The following is an 18,238-nucleotide window of genomic DNA, read 5'->3' on the forward strand; positions in this document are numbered from 1 at the left end:
TCCCCTCCGGCGGCCTCGCCTCTTCCCCTTCCCCTCCTCAGGAGCCGCCCGCTGCCCCGCCCCGCCCCGCCCCGCCCCGCCGCACGCGCGCTTCCCCTTCCCCCATTGGCCCGCCGTGACGGCAATGGCGCGGCCTCCCTGCCGCGCAGGCGCAGGGGCGCCCGGCTCGCGCGGGTGTCCGTTGCCCCGCCTCGCCTCCGCCCCCTCTTCCCCTTCCCGCCCTCCCCTCCTTCCCCCCCCCCCCCCTCCCAACGGGTCTCCGCGAGCCGCCGCGGCCGTTGTTGTCAGTTGCGTCTCGGAGCGGCCGCAGCGGCGGGGCCCGGCGGAGCAGCCAGCCAGCCAGCCAGCCAGCCAGCCAGCCAGGCGCGGGGCGGGAGCCGGAGCCGGAGCCGCCACCGCAGCCGCCGCCCCCGAGCCTGCGTGGCCCGGCGGAGCTTCTCTACTACTCCTCCTTGGGTCTTCGACCCTTACCCCTTTCTCTCCTTGTCCCCACCGCCGCGTCCGAGGGCAGTCGCGGCGGGTGCTGCCCATGCAGGGGGCGGCGCGGGGCGCGGCGGCCCGAGGAGACACCGCTGCTGCAGGCGGTAAGTTGCTGGTGGGGCTGGGCCGGGATCGCTTGGGCTGGGCCGGTGAGGACGGGGCCGGCCCGGTGGGGTGTGGTGGGTTCGTTTCCTCCTCTCCCTTCGCTTTTCCGTTTCTCCCGGAGCCGGCCTCGCCCGTCGAGCTCCTCCCGGCCGGCCCAATGGCGGCCTCGGCCCGGGAGGAGGCGATGGGGGGACGTTTCCTGGGCACCGAAGGTCGGTGTGTTGGTGCCGCCTGGGGCTTGAGGACAGGGATTGGGGGGGAGGGGAGAAGCGGGTGTTAGTGCGGGGACGGTGGGCTGCCGGCGGGAGCGTCTTGTGCCGCCTGGCACGGCAGAGCCCACCGTGCCCCACTCGAGCTCTCTCCCAATCCGAGGCAGTGTCCGTGACCCACGGCAGCAGCGCCTGACCTCGCGCGTGTCCGTGCCCCTGCGTGTCCGCCCCGGTGCGTGCCCTCCGCCCGGCAGCAGCGTAGGCGCTCTGCGGGGTCACCGCGGGAAAAGTGGCAGCGAGTTTGCCCCTCCGCCACCCTCCTGCCCTCGCCAGCTCCGCCGCGTATTTTCGGCCGCTTGGAGGAAGGAGGGAAAAAAAACAAAAAACAAAACAAAACAAAAACCCACGATAAACAACTGATGCGCGAGCTCTCCGGTTAGAGAGTCGGTCCGGTCACGGGGCCGTATTGGGGGAATGACGGTGCATCTTACCCCTCGGAACCAGGTGCACAACCAACAGGTTTGCTCAGAATGCGAGCTGGCATCTTTACTGCTCGCGGGGCTGTAGTGTGCCCCCGAGAGAGACTGAAAGCACAAGTATCCCCTGTTCTTTGTCAATACGTTTATTGCTTCTATCAATACTCTTATTACTGTAAATTTACTGTCTTTAGATTACTACAGAAATCGGTCAGATAAGTAGATAAGTCCTGGAGAGGGGTCTCCGTGCTTTTTGCTAGGTGGATTTTGACACCCAGATGGTAGTCCACTAGTTAAGTATATGGAAGGTGACTTAAAGGTGTTTGTTGTAGGTGTACAGTCTTGGTAATAGCTGAAGGACAGATATGTGGCTGTTTTTGGTGTGTGGGTTTTGTTTTGTTTTTTTTAAGTAGACTGGATAAACTATTGGAGAACATCCACTAGGGAAAAAGCCTATATTGGCCTCAGGATGATTGGTGACAAATGTGACCTATTTTCAAATTGGATATTTTTATTGGTAAGTGATGCTAGAACACCTGTGAAGGAGAAAGATTTACATGGGATATGGAAATATAAAAAGCTTTGGATTTTTGCTTGTGCATAGATAATTTCTTATTGATAGTTTTGCTTTCAGGAGCTTGTTAAGAGTAGATATGCAAAGAAGTGGTTTCCTCAATAGTACCATTGCAGTTCCTGGAGCAGCTGAAGTGTATTGTATGATTTACAGCAATCTAGCATGAATGAATTGCATGCAAATCTGCTTACGCCTGCCCTCTGTAGTGCAGTCACTACTTAGTCATATAGGCTGCTTTTTAGAGTTGTTTATTATGGATATATTTAGATCTTGAGGCTCTGGGGAAGGACCAGTTTAAGGAATCTCAGCAAAGTGAAATCTGTGTGTTTACAAGCAAATGTTTATTATGTTAGAGTTAAGCTGTTCTTGCAAGGCATGCACCATTAGGAAGTGGGGTTTTTTTGATAGCTGTATCACAGAAAGAGGGAATTTGGCTGGTGGTTATTTTTGTACTGCTGCTGATCCTTAGAAAGAAGGAATCTGAGACAAACTTACAAGAACTAACAGTTATTGTTCCATAATGCAATCAGATTTTACCTTGTGGAACATGTTGACATGTTAATTTAAGTAGGCTAATATCTGCTCCTTTTATTTCTAGTGCATGAAAACATCCAGATTTGAGGCCTTAACAACAAAAGCTGTGAAAGTCAAAGCCCAGTCTTTATTTTTGCTGAATGGCTAGAAAAGTGGTAGAATGATGGCATGATTTTTCAAGTGGCTGGGGAAAGAAGCTAACCTGAATGCTGGAGTAGTGCCTCATAGGCAAGGTATCATCTAAGACAGCACATTCATCAGCCTCTTTTAAGAGAACCTTTATGATCCACAGCTGAGGCTTCCAATGAAAACAGGGAAACAGGAAGATGACATCTTAAGTGGACTGTGATAAACTGTTGTTTTTTGGGGGCTTTTGCAAGTGAGAAGCAAGAAAGTACAGATTGAGTTTTGGATAGTGAAATTTCTGTGCAAGCTACTGCTGTTCCTTGAATCAGCTTGCTATGAGAACTAATATTCCCATGTGGCGTGGGTGGTTGCACTATAGATACATAGTCTACTTTCTGATTATTTTAAACAAATAGCATGTTAATAGTATGCATGTTAAGATGCTACTGCAGATACTCTTCTACTTGCAGTAGCCATATTCCTCATGCACTGTTTTGAACAACCTGATCTCTTCCAAGGCTCTAACTCCCTGCCTTCAGTATTATATTTGAGTTATTATTTAGCAGTGTACACCTTCAATGTATTATTGTCCTTTTTATCCCACTAGCAACTGTAATGCAAAACTAGCACCTTTGTCTTGCTTTGCTGCCTGCCTTGCTTTCAAGGGCACAGTATCTTGGCACAGCTGGCTTTTTTCCCTCTGAATGTGTCTCATGAAATAATGCACTTTCCTTGGATTTTTGTCTGCTTTCAAAATTCCACTGAAATGCTGTAGCTGTTAAACTTCTGTGCATTCCTAGTTAATGTTTTCTAATTATGTCTTAAAATAAGAGACGACTGAACCATCGTTAAGACCTGGGACACTGCCATTTGTTTACAGGGCTGAACTGCAGTTTATGATGAAGTTACTAGTATTAAATTCCATTAGCTCTTAACTTTAGTAACCGAGGAGGTTCTGTGCATCTTGTCACACTACTTTCAAGCACTTAACTGGAATGCTACAGCTTCTGTAATAATGTAAAGTAGCTGCTGTTTTAATACACATAACAGTATTATGTAAGAGCTTAAGAGGATTTGAAAAACTGTATGTTCACTTACAATTCCAGGATAACTTACCCTGGCAGAGTTCTAGTACACATAAGTTGATTAGGTCACCAGTGTTAAGAACTTAATGAGGAAAAAGTGCTGTGTAGTTTTCTACACTTGTGAAATATAAAACAGAGCATGTTCTCTTTCTGAAAAGCTGAATCTCTCAAGTGTACGGTGATCTTCTACAACAGTGTTTTGGCATGATTGTTACACTGAATTTGACAGACTGTTTTTCACTCTTCATATATCATCCTGTGTTTTCTGCAGCAGTCTCCTACCTAGTTACTGAATGGACTTGAGCCAGCTTTACTTGAGAGATAAGACAATAGCTGAGACTTTTATAATTTTAGTTCATATTGAAGCATGGTGATTCCATGAGGTGATTCCTCTAGAGGAGTCCAGATTGGTGGAATAGAAATCTGAGTTGTCTGTTTTCTGCAAAGTTCCTGCAGTAAGTTTTCTGGAAATAAAGATGTAGTGTCCTGTCTAAAAGATAGTGATACCATCATGAGTCACAATAGTATGACTTCTGTCTGATGTGCAAAGTACTTCCTTCATCAGTTTCACGTTTCCCTTTATTTGGGAGGGGGGAGCAGAAATAAAAGAAGAAAAAAGGAAAATGTGATGAGGTTTAGCATATTAAAGCCTTTGAAAAGATGGTTGGATACTGCTTATCAAGCTTGGAAAGTATGACTTTGAGCTAGGGAGTACAAATACCATGAGTTATCTCTGTTGCTTGTGAGATGGTTGACTGAAAAGCTTGTTGGTTTCTGATCGTCAGACTTCTTTGATACCACACCTTGATTGTTTAGGTTTATGAATGTCTGTAACCAAGATACCTATGTGAATTTCCTGTAGCTGAGGAGAAATTGTTATTTCAGTGGGAAGTGCAGAACATGGTAATTTTAATTGAAACTAGATTTTTATATATCATGACATCACAGGGTCTGAACAAAGTATTACAACTAATTTACAGATACAAAAAGTAAGTACTAGCAGGTATCACAAAATTTGGAGCAAGTCCTTTTTAAAAAAATGATACTGCATGCGAGTTTGCAGAAGATAACTTAGGGGACAGGGCCATTTGGGAAGGTCTAGTATTCTCTTCCTCTGCAATAATACTTTAAGAGCAGCTTTAGATCTTAAGCAATGTATTGCTGAAGTATCTGATACGTGAACAGGGTGGTGGTGTCTTTATTACTTTTTGTTTAGCTGCGTACTGGACTTTGAGAGTAGGCACAAAAGGAAAACAGACAACATTAAATTAATTGCTTTTGGAGCTGTGGCTGGTGTGAGGACTTTAAATGGTGTAAAGCTCCCGCTGAATTCTCAAATCCATAGTGCAGATTGCATTTGTCTTGTGTAATACCTCCTCTCAGAAATGGAAAGTGCCTTGTGAACTACAGTGATTATTAGCATAATTATGAAAGTATCTTGGGCTTTTAACACATTTCACAACTAGAGGCAGTTGGAACCAGTGCCAGTGACTACTAATCATGGGTTTGTCAACAGATCATAGCTTGATCACTCTTAGCACATCTGTTGTCTTAGTAGCTTTGGCGTCTAGTCTGTAATCATAATCTTGCTATTACTACTACTATCTTGGTATTGCTTTGCAATGTACACCTACTACAGTGTTGTCTGTGTATTTTTTTCTTATTCACCTGCTTGTTGTGAAAGAAAAAGGAAATATGCATTCTTGATTTTTTTTAAGTGGGGGACCTTGAAGGACCAATTCAGATCCAGTGGTTTTTTTCGCTTGTCTGTATTGAAGATGATTCTCACAAAGGTGTCAACTGTATCGTGAGATTTCTACAACACAATTCTCAAATTTTAGTTTGCTTTTTACTAGTGTTCTGCAAATCACTTGCCATAGCTTTGCAAACCCATGTGAAAGAGGAAAGCCTAAACTTTCCATGTTTGATGTGACTGTACTAATCTTCAAGAAAATAGAATGGTAGACAGCAATCAATGGGTCTAAAAGTTTTGGAATTTCTTGTCAAAGAAAGAAATGTATTCTTTAACTGATGATATCCCGAATCATGTGTCATATTTTTTAAGTTTAATTTTTCTCATACATTTGAGCTGCTTTGAACTCTTGCTCTTAAATATGAGGTCATGCAGGCTCTTGTAATTTTCTGTTAGTAATGTTAGTAACTTTTATTTCTTTTCCAATCTATAATGCTACCGCATCTCCCCCAACCTTTTGTTTATAGTTCCAGGAGCAATGTTTTATTAAGTTTATTGGCCTGATGAATGCTTCTGCTGCTGGCTCTTTACTGAATAATGGACCTCAGAGTTGAAGAATTCTTTTTAGCATTTTGGTTTTATTTCTGGATTCTAAGTGGAGTTGGTGCTAGGGTTCTGATGCCTGCAATATATTCTAGAGTAATGAAACACTAACATTTCACTACAGACTTCCCAAATATTTAATGGTAAAACTTCATCAGCAATTGGGAGTTTTTGTGTCTTTTCAGAGCAAAATTCTGAAGACTATTTAAAACTAGGGAATAACAGGTTAATTCTTCTTTTTGTGTTTGGAAGTAAGAACTACTTGATAACTCCTGTCTTCATAATTTTAGGTGTAGCCATGCTGAATGGTAGATTTACTGATACATCTTGACATTTTAGTAACGCAATATGAGGTGGATGCTGATGGTGTGGGAGTTGACAATAAGGCCTAATAAAGTGCATGTACACCTTGAAAAATCTACTGTAGTGTTTCATCGTGGAACTTGTTAGGAGCAGGGGAGTCTGTGGGGTTTGTCATCAGTGAAAGGGAAGACATGCATGTATGCTGTGGTACAGTCATGCAAGGTGAAAAAGAAAGCATTATATAGCGTTGTGTATATAAGGGCTGAGTTGTAACACCTCTGCCCTGTCTGTTGTGTCTTCCTCCCAGTGCTGCATCTGCAAAGTGTTAGGCTGTAGGGCAGGTATAAATCGCTCTTATTTCTTTGCGTACCTTTGATAGTTGTGAAGGCTTGGGTCATAGAAAGGTGGACAAGGAGGGGCTTTGCTAGGCTGTGACACCTGTGTGTGGAAACAAAAAGAGAATACTTTCATATTGAGTCTTGAATATTCAAGGAATATTGGGTAGTTGTGAGGCTTTAAAAGTTTCATACTCTGGAGGAATTGAGTCATGACTAGTTTTGAGAGCGTGCGGTGTGCATTAAGTGTATATGTTCTTCATACTTCACTCTTGCAACACTTGTACCTGTTTCTAGCATGTTGGCTCTCCCTCATATAAAAGGAAAGGTGATGGAAAACCCTCTTGGGGAAAGCAGATTGACACACTGAAGTTGTAACATCATCATGTGTAAGTAGTGGCTCATATAGTAACAAAGATAGACTTTTTAAAGGTCCTTGGATTGCCCTGTGAAGGTATCTTACAGTAGGATAGCAGATAAAAATTGGTAGGAAATATTGGAAAAAAAAGTGTAAAATTATACTTCTGTGGTTTGTATACTAGTTTGGTATTTCCTTCAGTTTGCTCTCAAATTCTAATAATTTGTACAAATTTATTTCAGAGTAAAACAAATTGTTTCTGGATCTCTGTGATCAGTTTTTGTCATATTCTGGTTTACTGTTTCTAGGAAGATAAGCAATGCAAGTCTTACTCTCAGTATACCAATTATTTGTTTACTATATAATTATATAGATGCTGATATTCATCTGAGACAAATGAGCAAAAGGAGAAACAGGGTGAAACTTATTTAGTCTGTCTTGTGGATGTGTATAATGTGTACATCCACTGAACTAGTCATCTTAAATTTCTGTTGCAGAAAATGAAAAAATGAAAACTTGTGCTTTTGAGAAATGATTCATTTGAACTATTTAGCTATCTGCTTTAGGGTGCAATTTTTTATCAAACTATTATCTGTGTTGACTGAACCTCCATTTATCATGAAGGGAGACAGGAATGGTTAGCTGTTTGTGGACGGATGAGCCCCAGTGAAGATTACTTCAGCTTTCACGTCTGGTAGCCTGATAATGCAGGGAAATTTTTGCATTCATAGTATTATAACATTTTCTTGAAATGGGACCTTGAATTTTCATTTTCTAAAGAAAGAAGCTAATACACACATTAAGGTAAGATGAACTAGGCTGGTCTTACATGTAATGTATAATCTAATGAAACTTTTTGGACAGAATGAATTGCTTAAAGAAAAACTAGTGCCCCTGGAACATGCTGTTTTTCTAAACAGATCAATTAGAGAGCTATTCATCCATCTTTTAGAGATGGTTGAATCACAGTACTGTTGTTAAGCCTCTTAATAGGATGCATGTGATATTAGAAAACAGCTTCCACAGATCTCCACTAGAGAGGCTGTTTGCAGTATTTTGTGGGATAGGATATATGAGCTTCTATGGAAGGAAGGATCTGGTCTGAGTCTGTTTAGTGGTAAATGCCTACATTGCATAAAACCAGTATTGGGGGCATAGCTGAATTCTGGTATAGTTAGGGAAAACAGTGTTTTTCAAATCATAATTAGCCACATGGATTAAATGCTGCTAATGGTTAGTAAGCTTGCCAACTAGAAAATTCAAACTCTAATGCTGAAAAATGAAATTATAAAGGACTTGACATAATGTGAATTTAAAGTAAGGCAGGTAAATATTTTCTGTGATACAGCTGGCTCTTAAATTTTTTTTTTTTTTTTCATTAGGCTGCAGTTCGGCTTACTAGCCAAGTACAGCTGGTTGAAATTTTGGTTGTCACATGCTGCAATTTGCAGCTCCTTCATTTTGTATGAATGTTCAAGAGATCACATTATAAACTGGATCATTGAAATGATCTGTCATTAAAACTAACCTTGTTTCAGAGACTGATGGTAGTAGATATGTGATATCTGGAAGTTTTGGGTGATTGTATTTATAGTTAGCCCCTGAAGTTTTACTGTTGTAACTAAGGAGAGAACTGCAAAGAAAGGGTCACAAAGGGGCTTCAGCTCAAAAACTGATACCTTGTATAACTGCAGTCTTAATTGGTCCTTAAGTGTTTCCAAAATTCTGCTTTCCTACTCGAGTGAGAAGCGGAGAAAAAGAAATTACTTCTCTGAAAAATACTGGTGTAGCAACTGCAATCCCTTAAGTAGCATATTTGAATTGTAATCAAGGTTTGTATCTATATGCTCTATGACAGTTTTGCATCCATTTCCTACTACTGAACAGTTCTTAATTTTGGTATGTTTGCTTCAAACTGTGTATGCATCTGAGGTCCTTGTGTTTAGCTGTGGGAGCTTCATCCCTGAAGGTTTATTTTAAAACAACAGAGTTAAAAGTTGGTTGGTCCGTTATTGTGAAGACTTTATGTTAAACTGTTAATGAATCTGCATTAGTTTTATTTTGGCTAATGGGGCTACAACAATAGTAAACATAAATTATTTTCCATTTCTGTAAGCTTTTCTCCTATTGATTACTGTCTGATGTATTTCTCCATGGCTTCACTGATTTTTGCTAGAATTTTTTTGACAGGTTGATGTTTGTGTATTCTGTCATTTAGAGATAAATCACTTGCTGAGTTTGTATGAAGATGGTTGAGAATGTGCCAAGTGAACAAAATAATTATGTATAAATATTTCCTTAGCATTGAGTGTTGTAGTTACTTAAATTCAGACAAGTTATATTTTATTACATCTGGCTGTGCCTGCTCTCTCCCTTTTGCTCTGCCAGGGCTGGAACCTTCTTGAATTTTAGAAAGAAAAGCTAAGTCAAAACTGATTGAGGCTTTTTTACCTCCACCTTCCTTACCTCTTCTATTAATAATACCAGAACTTTGGTTTTGCCATGCAGTAAGAAAGCTCTGTGTTGTCTGTAGGTTATCGTCTTTGATCCAAGACTTAACAGCAAATCTCTCTTAAAGTCACATTTCTTCCTCAGAGAGTAAAAGGTGTTTCATGATCTGGGCCAGATTTGTAGGATGTGATGAACTTGTGTGAATAGAGACGTAAATCTTGAGGTTTGACTTAAAATTCAAGAAAGAAATGGTCTGTAAAAACTTGATTACTGGAGTTCATGTTGTTGGTAACTTCAGTTGCATAGGGAATTACTATTTTTTTGACACAACTTGTACTTTTTTTTTTAATGTAGAGGTTCTAAAATTTAGTAGTGTAAGGTATTGACTATAGAGTACATTATGGATAAAAAAGATTTGTAAGGAGGGGTGATGACTTGTGGCAGTTAAAAGTTGTTTTTGTGTGCTTGTGTGTATGTTTTTTTTTTTGTTTTCACTGCTTATAGATTTAAAAAAAAGAGTCTGATTAGGTTGCTGTGGAGATAGCAGTTCTATAAAGTGTGTTTGTATGGGGTGGGGTTTTTTTTGTTGTTTTTTTTTGTTTTGTTTTGTGTGTGTTTTTTTGTTTGTTTTTTAAATGATTGCAGTCCTTTTCAAGGTGAGGCTGGAGTCACACAACCATATGGGGTACAGCTGAGTAATATCTTTCCTGCTGCTTTGTATAGATTAAGGTTAGGTGGTTTATGACTGTTTTTTATTAGCCTGCATTTTGGGTGTTAGGTCAGTGTGATGGAACATTATACAACTATAATAAAGCATGATATGAAAACATTGACAGTGCTCAGTAGTAGTAGTAACAAAAAACAGTTGGCCTAAGAAAGTAGCATAGAACAAGGCAGAGAAAGAGGGGAGAAATCCTAAAGTCTGTGGAATAACCTCTGTAAAAAGAGTGACAGACTGGAACTTAAGATTAAACTGAAGCTGGGAAGGAAGGAAGGAAGCTAAAACTGTGAGTTGCTTGAGGCAAGGTAAATAGCATGATAGTTCTTGTTTTGGAACAGACAGTGAATAAGAAGATGCACAAATTATCAGGAGACTAAAAACAAACAAGAGGAAGTGGTTCTTCTCGCAGCACGTAGTTAAGCTATTAAACTCCTTGTTGCAGGATGTTATTGATACTAAAAATTCACATGCTTTAATAAAGCACCTCCCACTTTCAGAGGGTGGGATGGGGTAGAATCCATGGAGCATTATTAAACACAAAGCCGTGGCTCTCAGTTGTAAAGCAGTTTTTTAATCTCTCAGAGATAAGGAGGGCTTCATTATTTATTATGTTTGCCAGTGTACTATGTTCTTCCTCATGTAGCCTCTAATGCTTGCTTACTGTGTAAGAGAATGTGTGATATAGGCATTTGGTTTAATGTAGCATGCTTTAATCTAGTTCTGTACTTTCCGGAATAAGGTTGGGATGATATTACGTGGTTAACTGGGAGAGGTAGGGGAAGATTTGTAAGATGAGCAGTATGGGATGTGTTGGGAAGCAGATATGCCCACCCCAGTTTTGATACTTTGACATTTTCTAGTGGAATGTTTTTTGGAAAAGCACCTGAAGCATAATGCTTAGTAGTAGAATGAAATGGTACAGTAACACAAAACCCAGTGAAGTTCTCATTTTTAAAACTTGATTATTATCTTTAAAGAAAAAAACAAACTAACCCCCCAATGTTCATATAACTGTTGCACTTACCCTGTTCCTTGCCAAAGTTGTGAGGTTTCAGAAGTTGATGGATTTCATTTGAATTTTACAGGGGTGGAGGTCTCCAGGTGAATTCCCGTGGACTTTGTGGAAGTAGACAGCTGGATAGAGAAGAGGTTATACCATGGCTCCAGCTGAGAGAAGCAGTAAGGTGAGCTTGTTAAACATCAGAGAATCCTCATAGGACCCTCAAGCTTGTAATTGAATCCATATGAAACCAGGTTCATTAGTTTCCCTGCCTGTGAAATAACTTGTTTAGCAGGGAATGTTTTTAATCGAATGCTTACATTTCAACTTGAGAATAAGTAATACAAGGGACTGTTTGTTTACCAGCTCCCTTTTCAAATATTTTCTTTTTGAAGTTTGGCTTTGAAACAGAGAAAATATATTCTGAAGAGCTGTGCTTTCTGTGTTTTATTGAGCTGGCAATAAGCCATGTAGTTTTCATATTTCTAGCTACTTTGCACTCAAAGTGGGAGAAATGGTTAGTTTTTTGATAGCTACATGTTTTCATTTAAACCTGAATCCAAGATAAAGATGCAGGAAACGTTTTTGGGAGTTTTTGTGTGTGTGGAAAAAATGGCAATGAGATGTAAGGCCTTCAAAACTAGGTTTGAATATGAACGTTTCATAGATTGTATCTTGTTTGCTTAAATGCCAGAATAACTGGTAAGCAGGAGTTCAGCACAAATAAGCTGAACTCTCGAGTTCTCTCCTATTCCTTCCCACTCTTCTTCGCCTTCTCCTGACTCATTCCCAGGACTGCTGAACATATGCAGCCTACATGCAAACTTTTTATCACCAGTTTTTATGACTCCAGTCAAAATATTTAACAAGACATTTTATTTAGCACTAAGAGTACATCCAACCCAAATGTTTAATTTCAGCCTTTAAAGCTTTGTTCATTTGTTGTAATGACAATATTGATTGAAAATGCTCGAACTTCAAGTATAGTAACAAAATTAAGTCTTATACGTTAGTCTGAGCTTTGCTACACAGGAAGCTGTTAAAAGGAAGAAGGTAAAACTCTGAAGTCATTCTATCGCAACTCTGTATTAGAGCTGTTTCATGCTGAAACATGAAGGAATATGCCAAAATAGGATAAATGGAGCATGTTCCCCTTGTTGATATACTGTGCTGTCCAGCTGATTTCTAATGTAGCCAAAAAAGTTACAGATTTCAGCTTTGCCAAATTTAACAGGCTGTATAACACTGATTTCAAGTGTTGCTTGCAAGAACATGAAGGTCACTGAATTTCAGAGCAGTTTTCATTATTGCACTGTTGAAATCCACTTTCTTCAAACATACTAATATGATTTCAGGAATCTGCTGGTTAACACAGCATGGCTTATAAAACCCTCTGTAGAAACCCATGAAGAATTTAGTAAATAATCTGTAACAATGTGCCAATCAGGAGAATTACAGGATAATAATTTTGCCTATTTTTATACAAATATATAATCTTGTATCTTTTCTTTAGGTATGCTTCACAGTGATAATGGACTATTTATTTGCATCAGATACTCTTATATGAAAAGATCAAGTTTCCAAAGACCTTAAGTATTATTTTGTCTTCTGAAACAGAATGGCAGGCTTCAAACGAGGATATGATGGAAAAATTGCAGGATTGTATGACTTGGATAAAACTTTGGGCAGAGGCCATTTTGCTGTGGTCAAACTTGCTCGGCATGTCTTTACAGGTGAAAAAGTAGCAGTGAAAGTAATTGACAAGACCAAACTGGACACTTTAGCCACTGGACACCTTTTCCAAGAAGTTAGATGCATGAAACTGGTGCAACATCCCAATATAGTACGGCTGTATGAAGTGATTGACACTCAGACTAAGCTTTATCTTATCTTAGAGCTAGGTGATGGAGGAGATATGTTTGATTACATCATGAAACATGAAGAAGGTCTCAATGAGGATCTGGCAAAAAAATATTTTGCTCAAATAGTTCATGCTATATCCTACTGCCATAAACTGCATGTAGTTCACAGAGACTTAAAGCCGGAGAATGTCGTCTTTTTTGAAAAACAAGGACTTGTGAAATTGACTGATTTTGGCTTCAGCAACAAATTTCAGCCTGGAAAGAAGCTCACCACAAGCTGTGGATCTCTTGCATATTCTGCTCCTGAAATTTTACTTGGGGATGAATATGATGCACCAGCAGTGGGTATGTTCCCTTTGAATTAAATTAATAATCTAAACTTAAGTACCATGATGTTTTCTGTTTTAAGATAATGCCATATGTGGAAGTTGGCTAATTGGCAAGAAATAATATTATAACCTGGATGAGTTATGGATGAGTTAATGCTGGAGGAGCTATGTTTGAAGGAAATACTCAAACACTCAAAAATCCATAGAAGTTATTTTTGTATGAAACGATGCAGTTGTATACGTTGTAATTAACTTTTCTATTAATAACAGTGTGAATTTGACGTGTATGGTTCTACTTGCTTTGTTAGAGGACCCATATCCTTTTCAGCAAAGTGCCTGTTTTTAATTTAACATCACCTTACTGTCCTACCCTGCCCAGCCCCTCCCCAAAACACCTAAACCAAAACAAAACTAAGCCCAAACCCAACCACCCAGTGATTCTCTTTGCTCAGTTTAGCCATATAAGAATGACATTGTGAGCCCAGGCTGCTTACATATTCTGCTGCAAGGTTAAAGGAATCCATTTTTAGTAAGTACTAACTTGGCTATCTAAGGAGGGGATGGGAAATGAAGGAAGGCTTTAACTCCCTCTTCCTCCGCCCTATTCTTGACTGAGAACCGAAAGTATGGAGTGAGTTCCTGGTTGCTCCCAATTGTTTAAAATGTTAGGAAAAATAGTGATATGTAAGTTAGTCTTTATGTTTGTAGCTGGAAAGTCGACAGACTACTACAGGTAATTCTGTTACTATCTCTTTTAGGTCTGCTGCATATGATATTAGAAGTAACTTGAGTATTTTTTTAAATAGCTGTAAATGTTGATAGAGTCACTGGATAATGTCCTGTAGTCATACAGTTTGCTCCTATCTGTTAGCTGAGGTAGAATTTGCTTCAACAAATTTAGGTACATATAATTCCAAATGATGCTTAAAAACCAGCTTATTGTAGTCAACATGCCTCTTGTGTGCCCACAAGTCTGATACTTACATTGTCTTGATAACACCCATTAGGACTCTCTACATGGTGTGTGTGTTTTGCTACAGTTATAGTAGTGACTGTAGTGATGGTTTAAATTATGAGTGACTTGTCCAATTTTTTGTGAATTTACCTGAGATAAGCAGTCAGCTAATTTTGTGTGCTGACAAGGTATTACTGCACACTGTGGAACTAAAACTCTTACATTATTGTTAGTATAAATATTTTTGAGCTATTAGATCTTACGGTCTTTGCTTAGGCATTTGAATGTCACTTCATGGCTTCAGACTTTGGATAGGTATTTTACTATGGGTTTTCTGGATTCAAAAGCACTTTCTAAATTGTGTTGCAATTAGGAATTTTAGATACCTATGATATTTGTGGTTTTGCACATCCTTGTTCATGCTACAGTGATGCTTGACAAAATGACTTCTGTTAAGAGTCAAATGTTTTAGATTAGTTGGTTCTGGTTTTATCAGTGGCAAACTAGAGATCCGAACTTCTGAGTTCTTCTATGACTTTTTTTAGAATTTCCTGAAGCGTGAGTGTAACTGATTGCAGTGGCCTTTGAAACTAGATGGGAAAGTGCATTTGTTAAATATTCTGTACAGTGCCTACGTGAATTATTTCTTGGAAAATGGAGTAGCAGTCAAATTTTGGAGGATGAGAAAAAAAAATGAAGTTTTGATATCACTGCCCAGTTGAAGATGGCTCGGAAGAAAGGAGGTGTGCGGGGATTGATGGGAAGGGCACTAGGATCATTATAATATGTGTATTTTCATAACTTTTTGATGCTGCATTTCATATTCCATTATGACAGATTATCTTTTGTCCAACTGCAGTTTTACAGAGCTTTGACAAGTTATTAGTAAGATGCAGTAACTAGCAACAGCAGTGGTTCTTCATGGTAGCTGCACATCACTTCACTTAGCAGTAGAAGGAGACTTAAGATTTGTTGGAGTACAGACTAGAGCAATCCAGATATCATAGATGCATTGAGAGGGTTACTTCTGGAAAGAGATGGTAGTGTAATTTCTCTTTCCAGTTCTGTATGTGAGAGCATTACCTGAAATACAGAAACATTAAGGTTTGTCTGAAAGAGATACATCTTTGATGTCTTCATATAAGAGATGCCTTTCTGTACGTATCTTTGAGAGCTAAACTGAGGAGTTTAAATCTGCCTTGAGCCTAAAAGCTTTGACCAGATGGTCCAAATTGAATTATGCAGTTAACAAAGCACACTTTGGACCTCTTCATGATAAAGAAAGAATGGTGGCATCACACATAATGTTTCTTAGAGGCCTTTGTAAGCAATTAAGTAGGTAAACTTCTGAGTGATAATACTAGGAGAAAATGGTTGAATCAATTGATAGAGGGTTGGTCTAGCTATTATATAGTGGATTGATGTGAACAGTAGAAAAATGTGAAAAACCTTAGAAAAACTAGAAAAAATTAATTTCTTCTAGCTGATGTTTGAGGATGCTGTCATAGTTACACTCTATTTCTGAGAATATTTAAGTACAGATCAGTAGTTGGTTTTTGCTTACTTATTCCCCGGTACACTGTCTCAGTTACTGGATACTAGAACTTTTCCTATCCTAGTTGGCAGATTGTAGTGCTTGTATTCTAACTTTCTAGTGACACAGTTTTCATCACTTTGTAAAACACTACAAAATCCCTAAAGTACTGTCAGTACAATAGTTACAGAATAAAAATATAAATTATCAAAATTTACTGTGAGTTGCCAATAAGATAATGACCTTGAGAGTCTGGTTTTTCCTTTCTAACTGTGAGCAGAAAGGTAAGATATGCTATGTAAGGTTTCTAAATATGACTTATTTGTGTATTTTTAATGCAAAGGTTGTGATGCTAGTAGTATGCAAAGCATATATAGAGGCTGAAATAGTGAAGTTCTGTGAACTCATTTAGCTATTCGCTGAATAGGGCTATTAATATTGCAAGAATAATGACTGGGAATGGCAAAGATGTTTTGTCACTTAGGATGAAATTACATTATAGCTGAACTAATCTAAAAGCTGGTTGCTTATAAGAAAGGTCATGCTTTCTCCAGTGCAACCACATGGTCATGCACCTTTGTGAGCATCTGACCACTTGAAAACGAACTCAATTTACCAAAGTGCCAAATTAAAAAGGATTGCTCTCCTTACACTCTGTGCATGTTAAATGAATTTGCACTCATTATAGTATTTTAAAAATGCCACACCTCTTTTCATTTACCCACAACTGCTGTTATATTTGCAGAAAAACCTGTAAGAAAAATGGATCAAGATACATGATGTGGTTGTGGTTTTTTTTCCCAAAGATCTTTGCCGCAAACATGACTTATCTGATGTCTTATGAATAATATTAGAATGAGTATGTAAAGAAAAGAGTTCACATTTTTTTTGCTACAAAGAGCTGAAATATTTAGGGCAAGTCTTTTATTAAGTCATATGCTTAATAACTAACACGGAAGAGCTTACTTGATGAAAAGGTAACTGTTTCAGCTAGTTTAGGGACTAATCTCTGTTCCGTGATGCTACTTAAAAGTTTTCACACTTGAAAAGAGACTACTTAATTTAGATCTCATTTCCTTTTGTGTTCAAGGCTGTAGTTAAAATGATGCAAGAGGACTATTAGGCAATGATCCTATGTTCCCAGGGCTTTTCAAAAAGCTGAGTGAGTTAGATAATGAGAAGTTCTGTTGCTTGTAGTTTTCCATATTTTTTCACACTTAATTAACATTTGTTCTAATCAGAAAAGTGAGAGGACTGTTGTTGCACTAAAATTCATTTCGTAAATCAAATGGATATATTATTTTAGATCAGATCACTGCCTTCTGTGTAGGGCAGTGATGTAATCCAGCAACCTCTAGCAGTATTCGAAAGTGGATGATAACTACAGGTGAGAAAGGAAAAAGCATGTTTCTGGTAATACTTTTTCTTTCTTACTCTACAAGCATCAACAGAGACTGGATCATTAAATAAACAGAAATATCCTCTTTCCTAGGTGATAAAGTTTAATTACAGTTTTTCAGATCAGTTGATTCTTTTGGAGGAGAGCAAGTTCTCTTTTAACTGCTTGGCATCTGTACAAAGTATTAAGTACTTTGTAGGCTACAGCAATTCTGGAAGACATTGACACTTCCAATAGTTTTTATTGTAGTTGGGTTTACTGTATGGGATTTTGTAGATGCATGGAAACATTTGCAGAGTAAATTCATCTTTCTGGGGATGAGAAATGGACCAATTCAGATTGTAAGATTGGGATTGTCTGTTGAGCACAGGCCTCTATAATGCTACTGTAATGCACAAATAACATAGTAGGTATAATCACAGTTATTTAACATTGCAGTCTGTCATCACAGGAACACCAAGAGAATGGTGGCAAGATGTTCCTCTTGAAAGACATGACTAAAAAGAACATTATGGTTACTGTAGCTCAGTATGAGGATACTGCTTTTAGACCCACTTGTCTCTGTTGGAATGATCTTAAGTTCTTTTTTCTTTTTGCATCAAGCATTTGCAAGGGCTTCTTATATGTACATAGTGTAGCTGGAGCGTGTTTGGTATTTCAAAGCTTCGGCCATGTTTACCAGGTACTTGAGAATAGCTAAGTAGCCCAAATGACCCTCTCTGGCCTGTGTGGAGCTAGTTTTGCTGGCTTTGTATGTGTATAGCACTTGATTCACAAACTGAGTAATGTAAGCATGATGGCCAAGCGGGTATGTACAACAACCTTTTACACTGTAAAAATACTGAATATAAGATTTGGCAGACTTGAGTAAAAGAAAAAATGCTTGCAAATCATATATGGTATTGAATCATTTAGCATAGCTGACAGCGTTTTAGAGTTTCAGTGTGCTCAAAATCAGATTACAGCCAAACTTGACAGAAATGAAAAGCAGAAATACCTACAAGAACTTTTCACAGATTGTTCTGTGTTTAAAATCTCCGTTTTTAATGTTGTGTTGCAACACTTTAGAAGATTTATAGTGTGATATATTATAGAATGAGCTTGAA

At 39.0% G+C, this 18,238-nt stretch overlaps 1 protein-coding gene across 1 annotated transcript in view; it reads left to right on the forward strand.

Annotated features, from left to right (window-relative positions):
• The first annotated feature begins 242 nt into the window (after positions 1 to 242).
• SNRK (SNF related kinase) overlaps positions 243 to 18,238 on the forward strand; it is a 41,520-nt gene continuing 23,524 nt past the window's right edge. Inside the window, exons 1-3 of the mRNA XM_082043874.1 lie at positions 243 to 584; positions 11,139 to 11,237; positions 12,567 to 13,260. Of these exons, the coding sequence (XP_081900000.1) occupies positions 12,672 to 13,260 (589 nt within the window). The 5' untranslated portion in view covers positions 243 to 584; positions 11,139 to 11,237; positions 12,567 to 12,671. The remainder of the gene's footprint in view (positions 585 to 11,138; positions 11,238 to 12,566; positions 13,261 to 18,238) is intronic.

Source organism: Streptopelia decaocto (assembly GCF_964273445.1).
Source record: "Streptopelia decaocto genome assembly, chromosome: 2".
NCBI lineage: Eukaryota > Metazoa > Chordata > Aves > Columbiformes > Columbidae > Streptopelia > Streptopelia decaocto.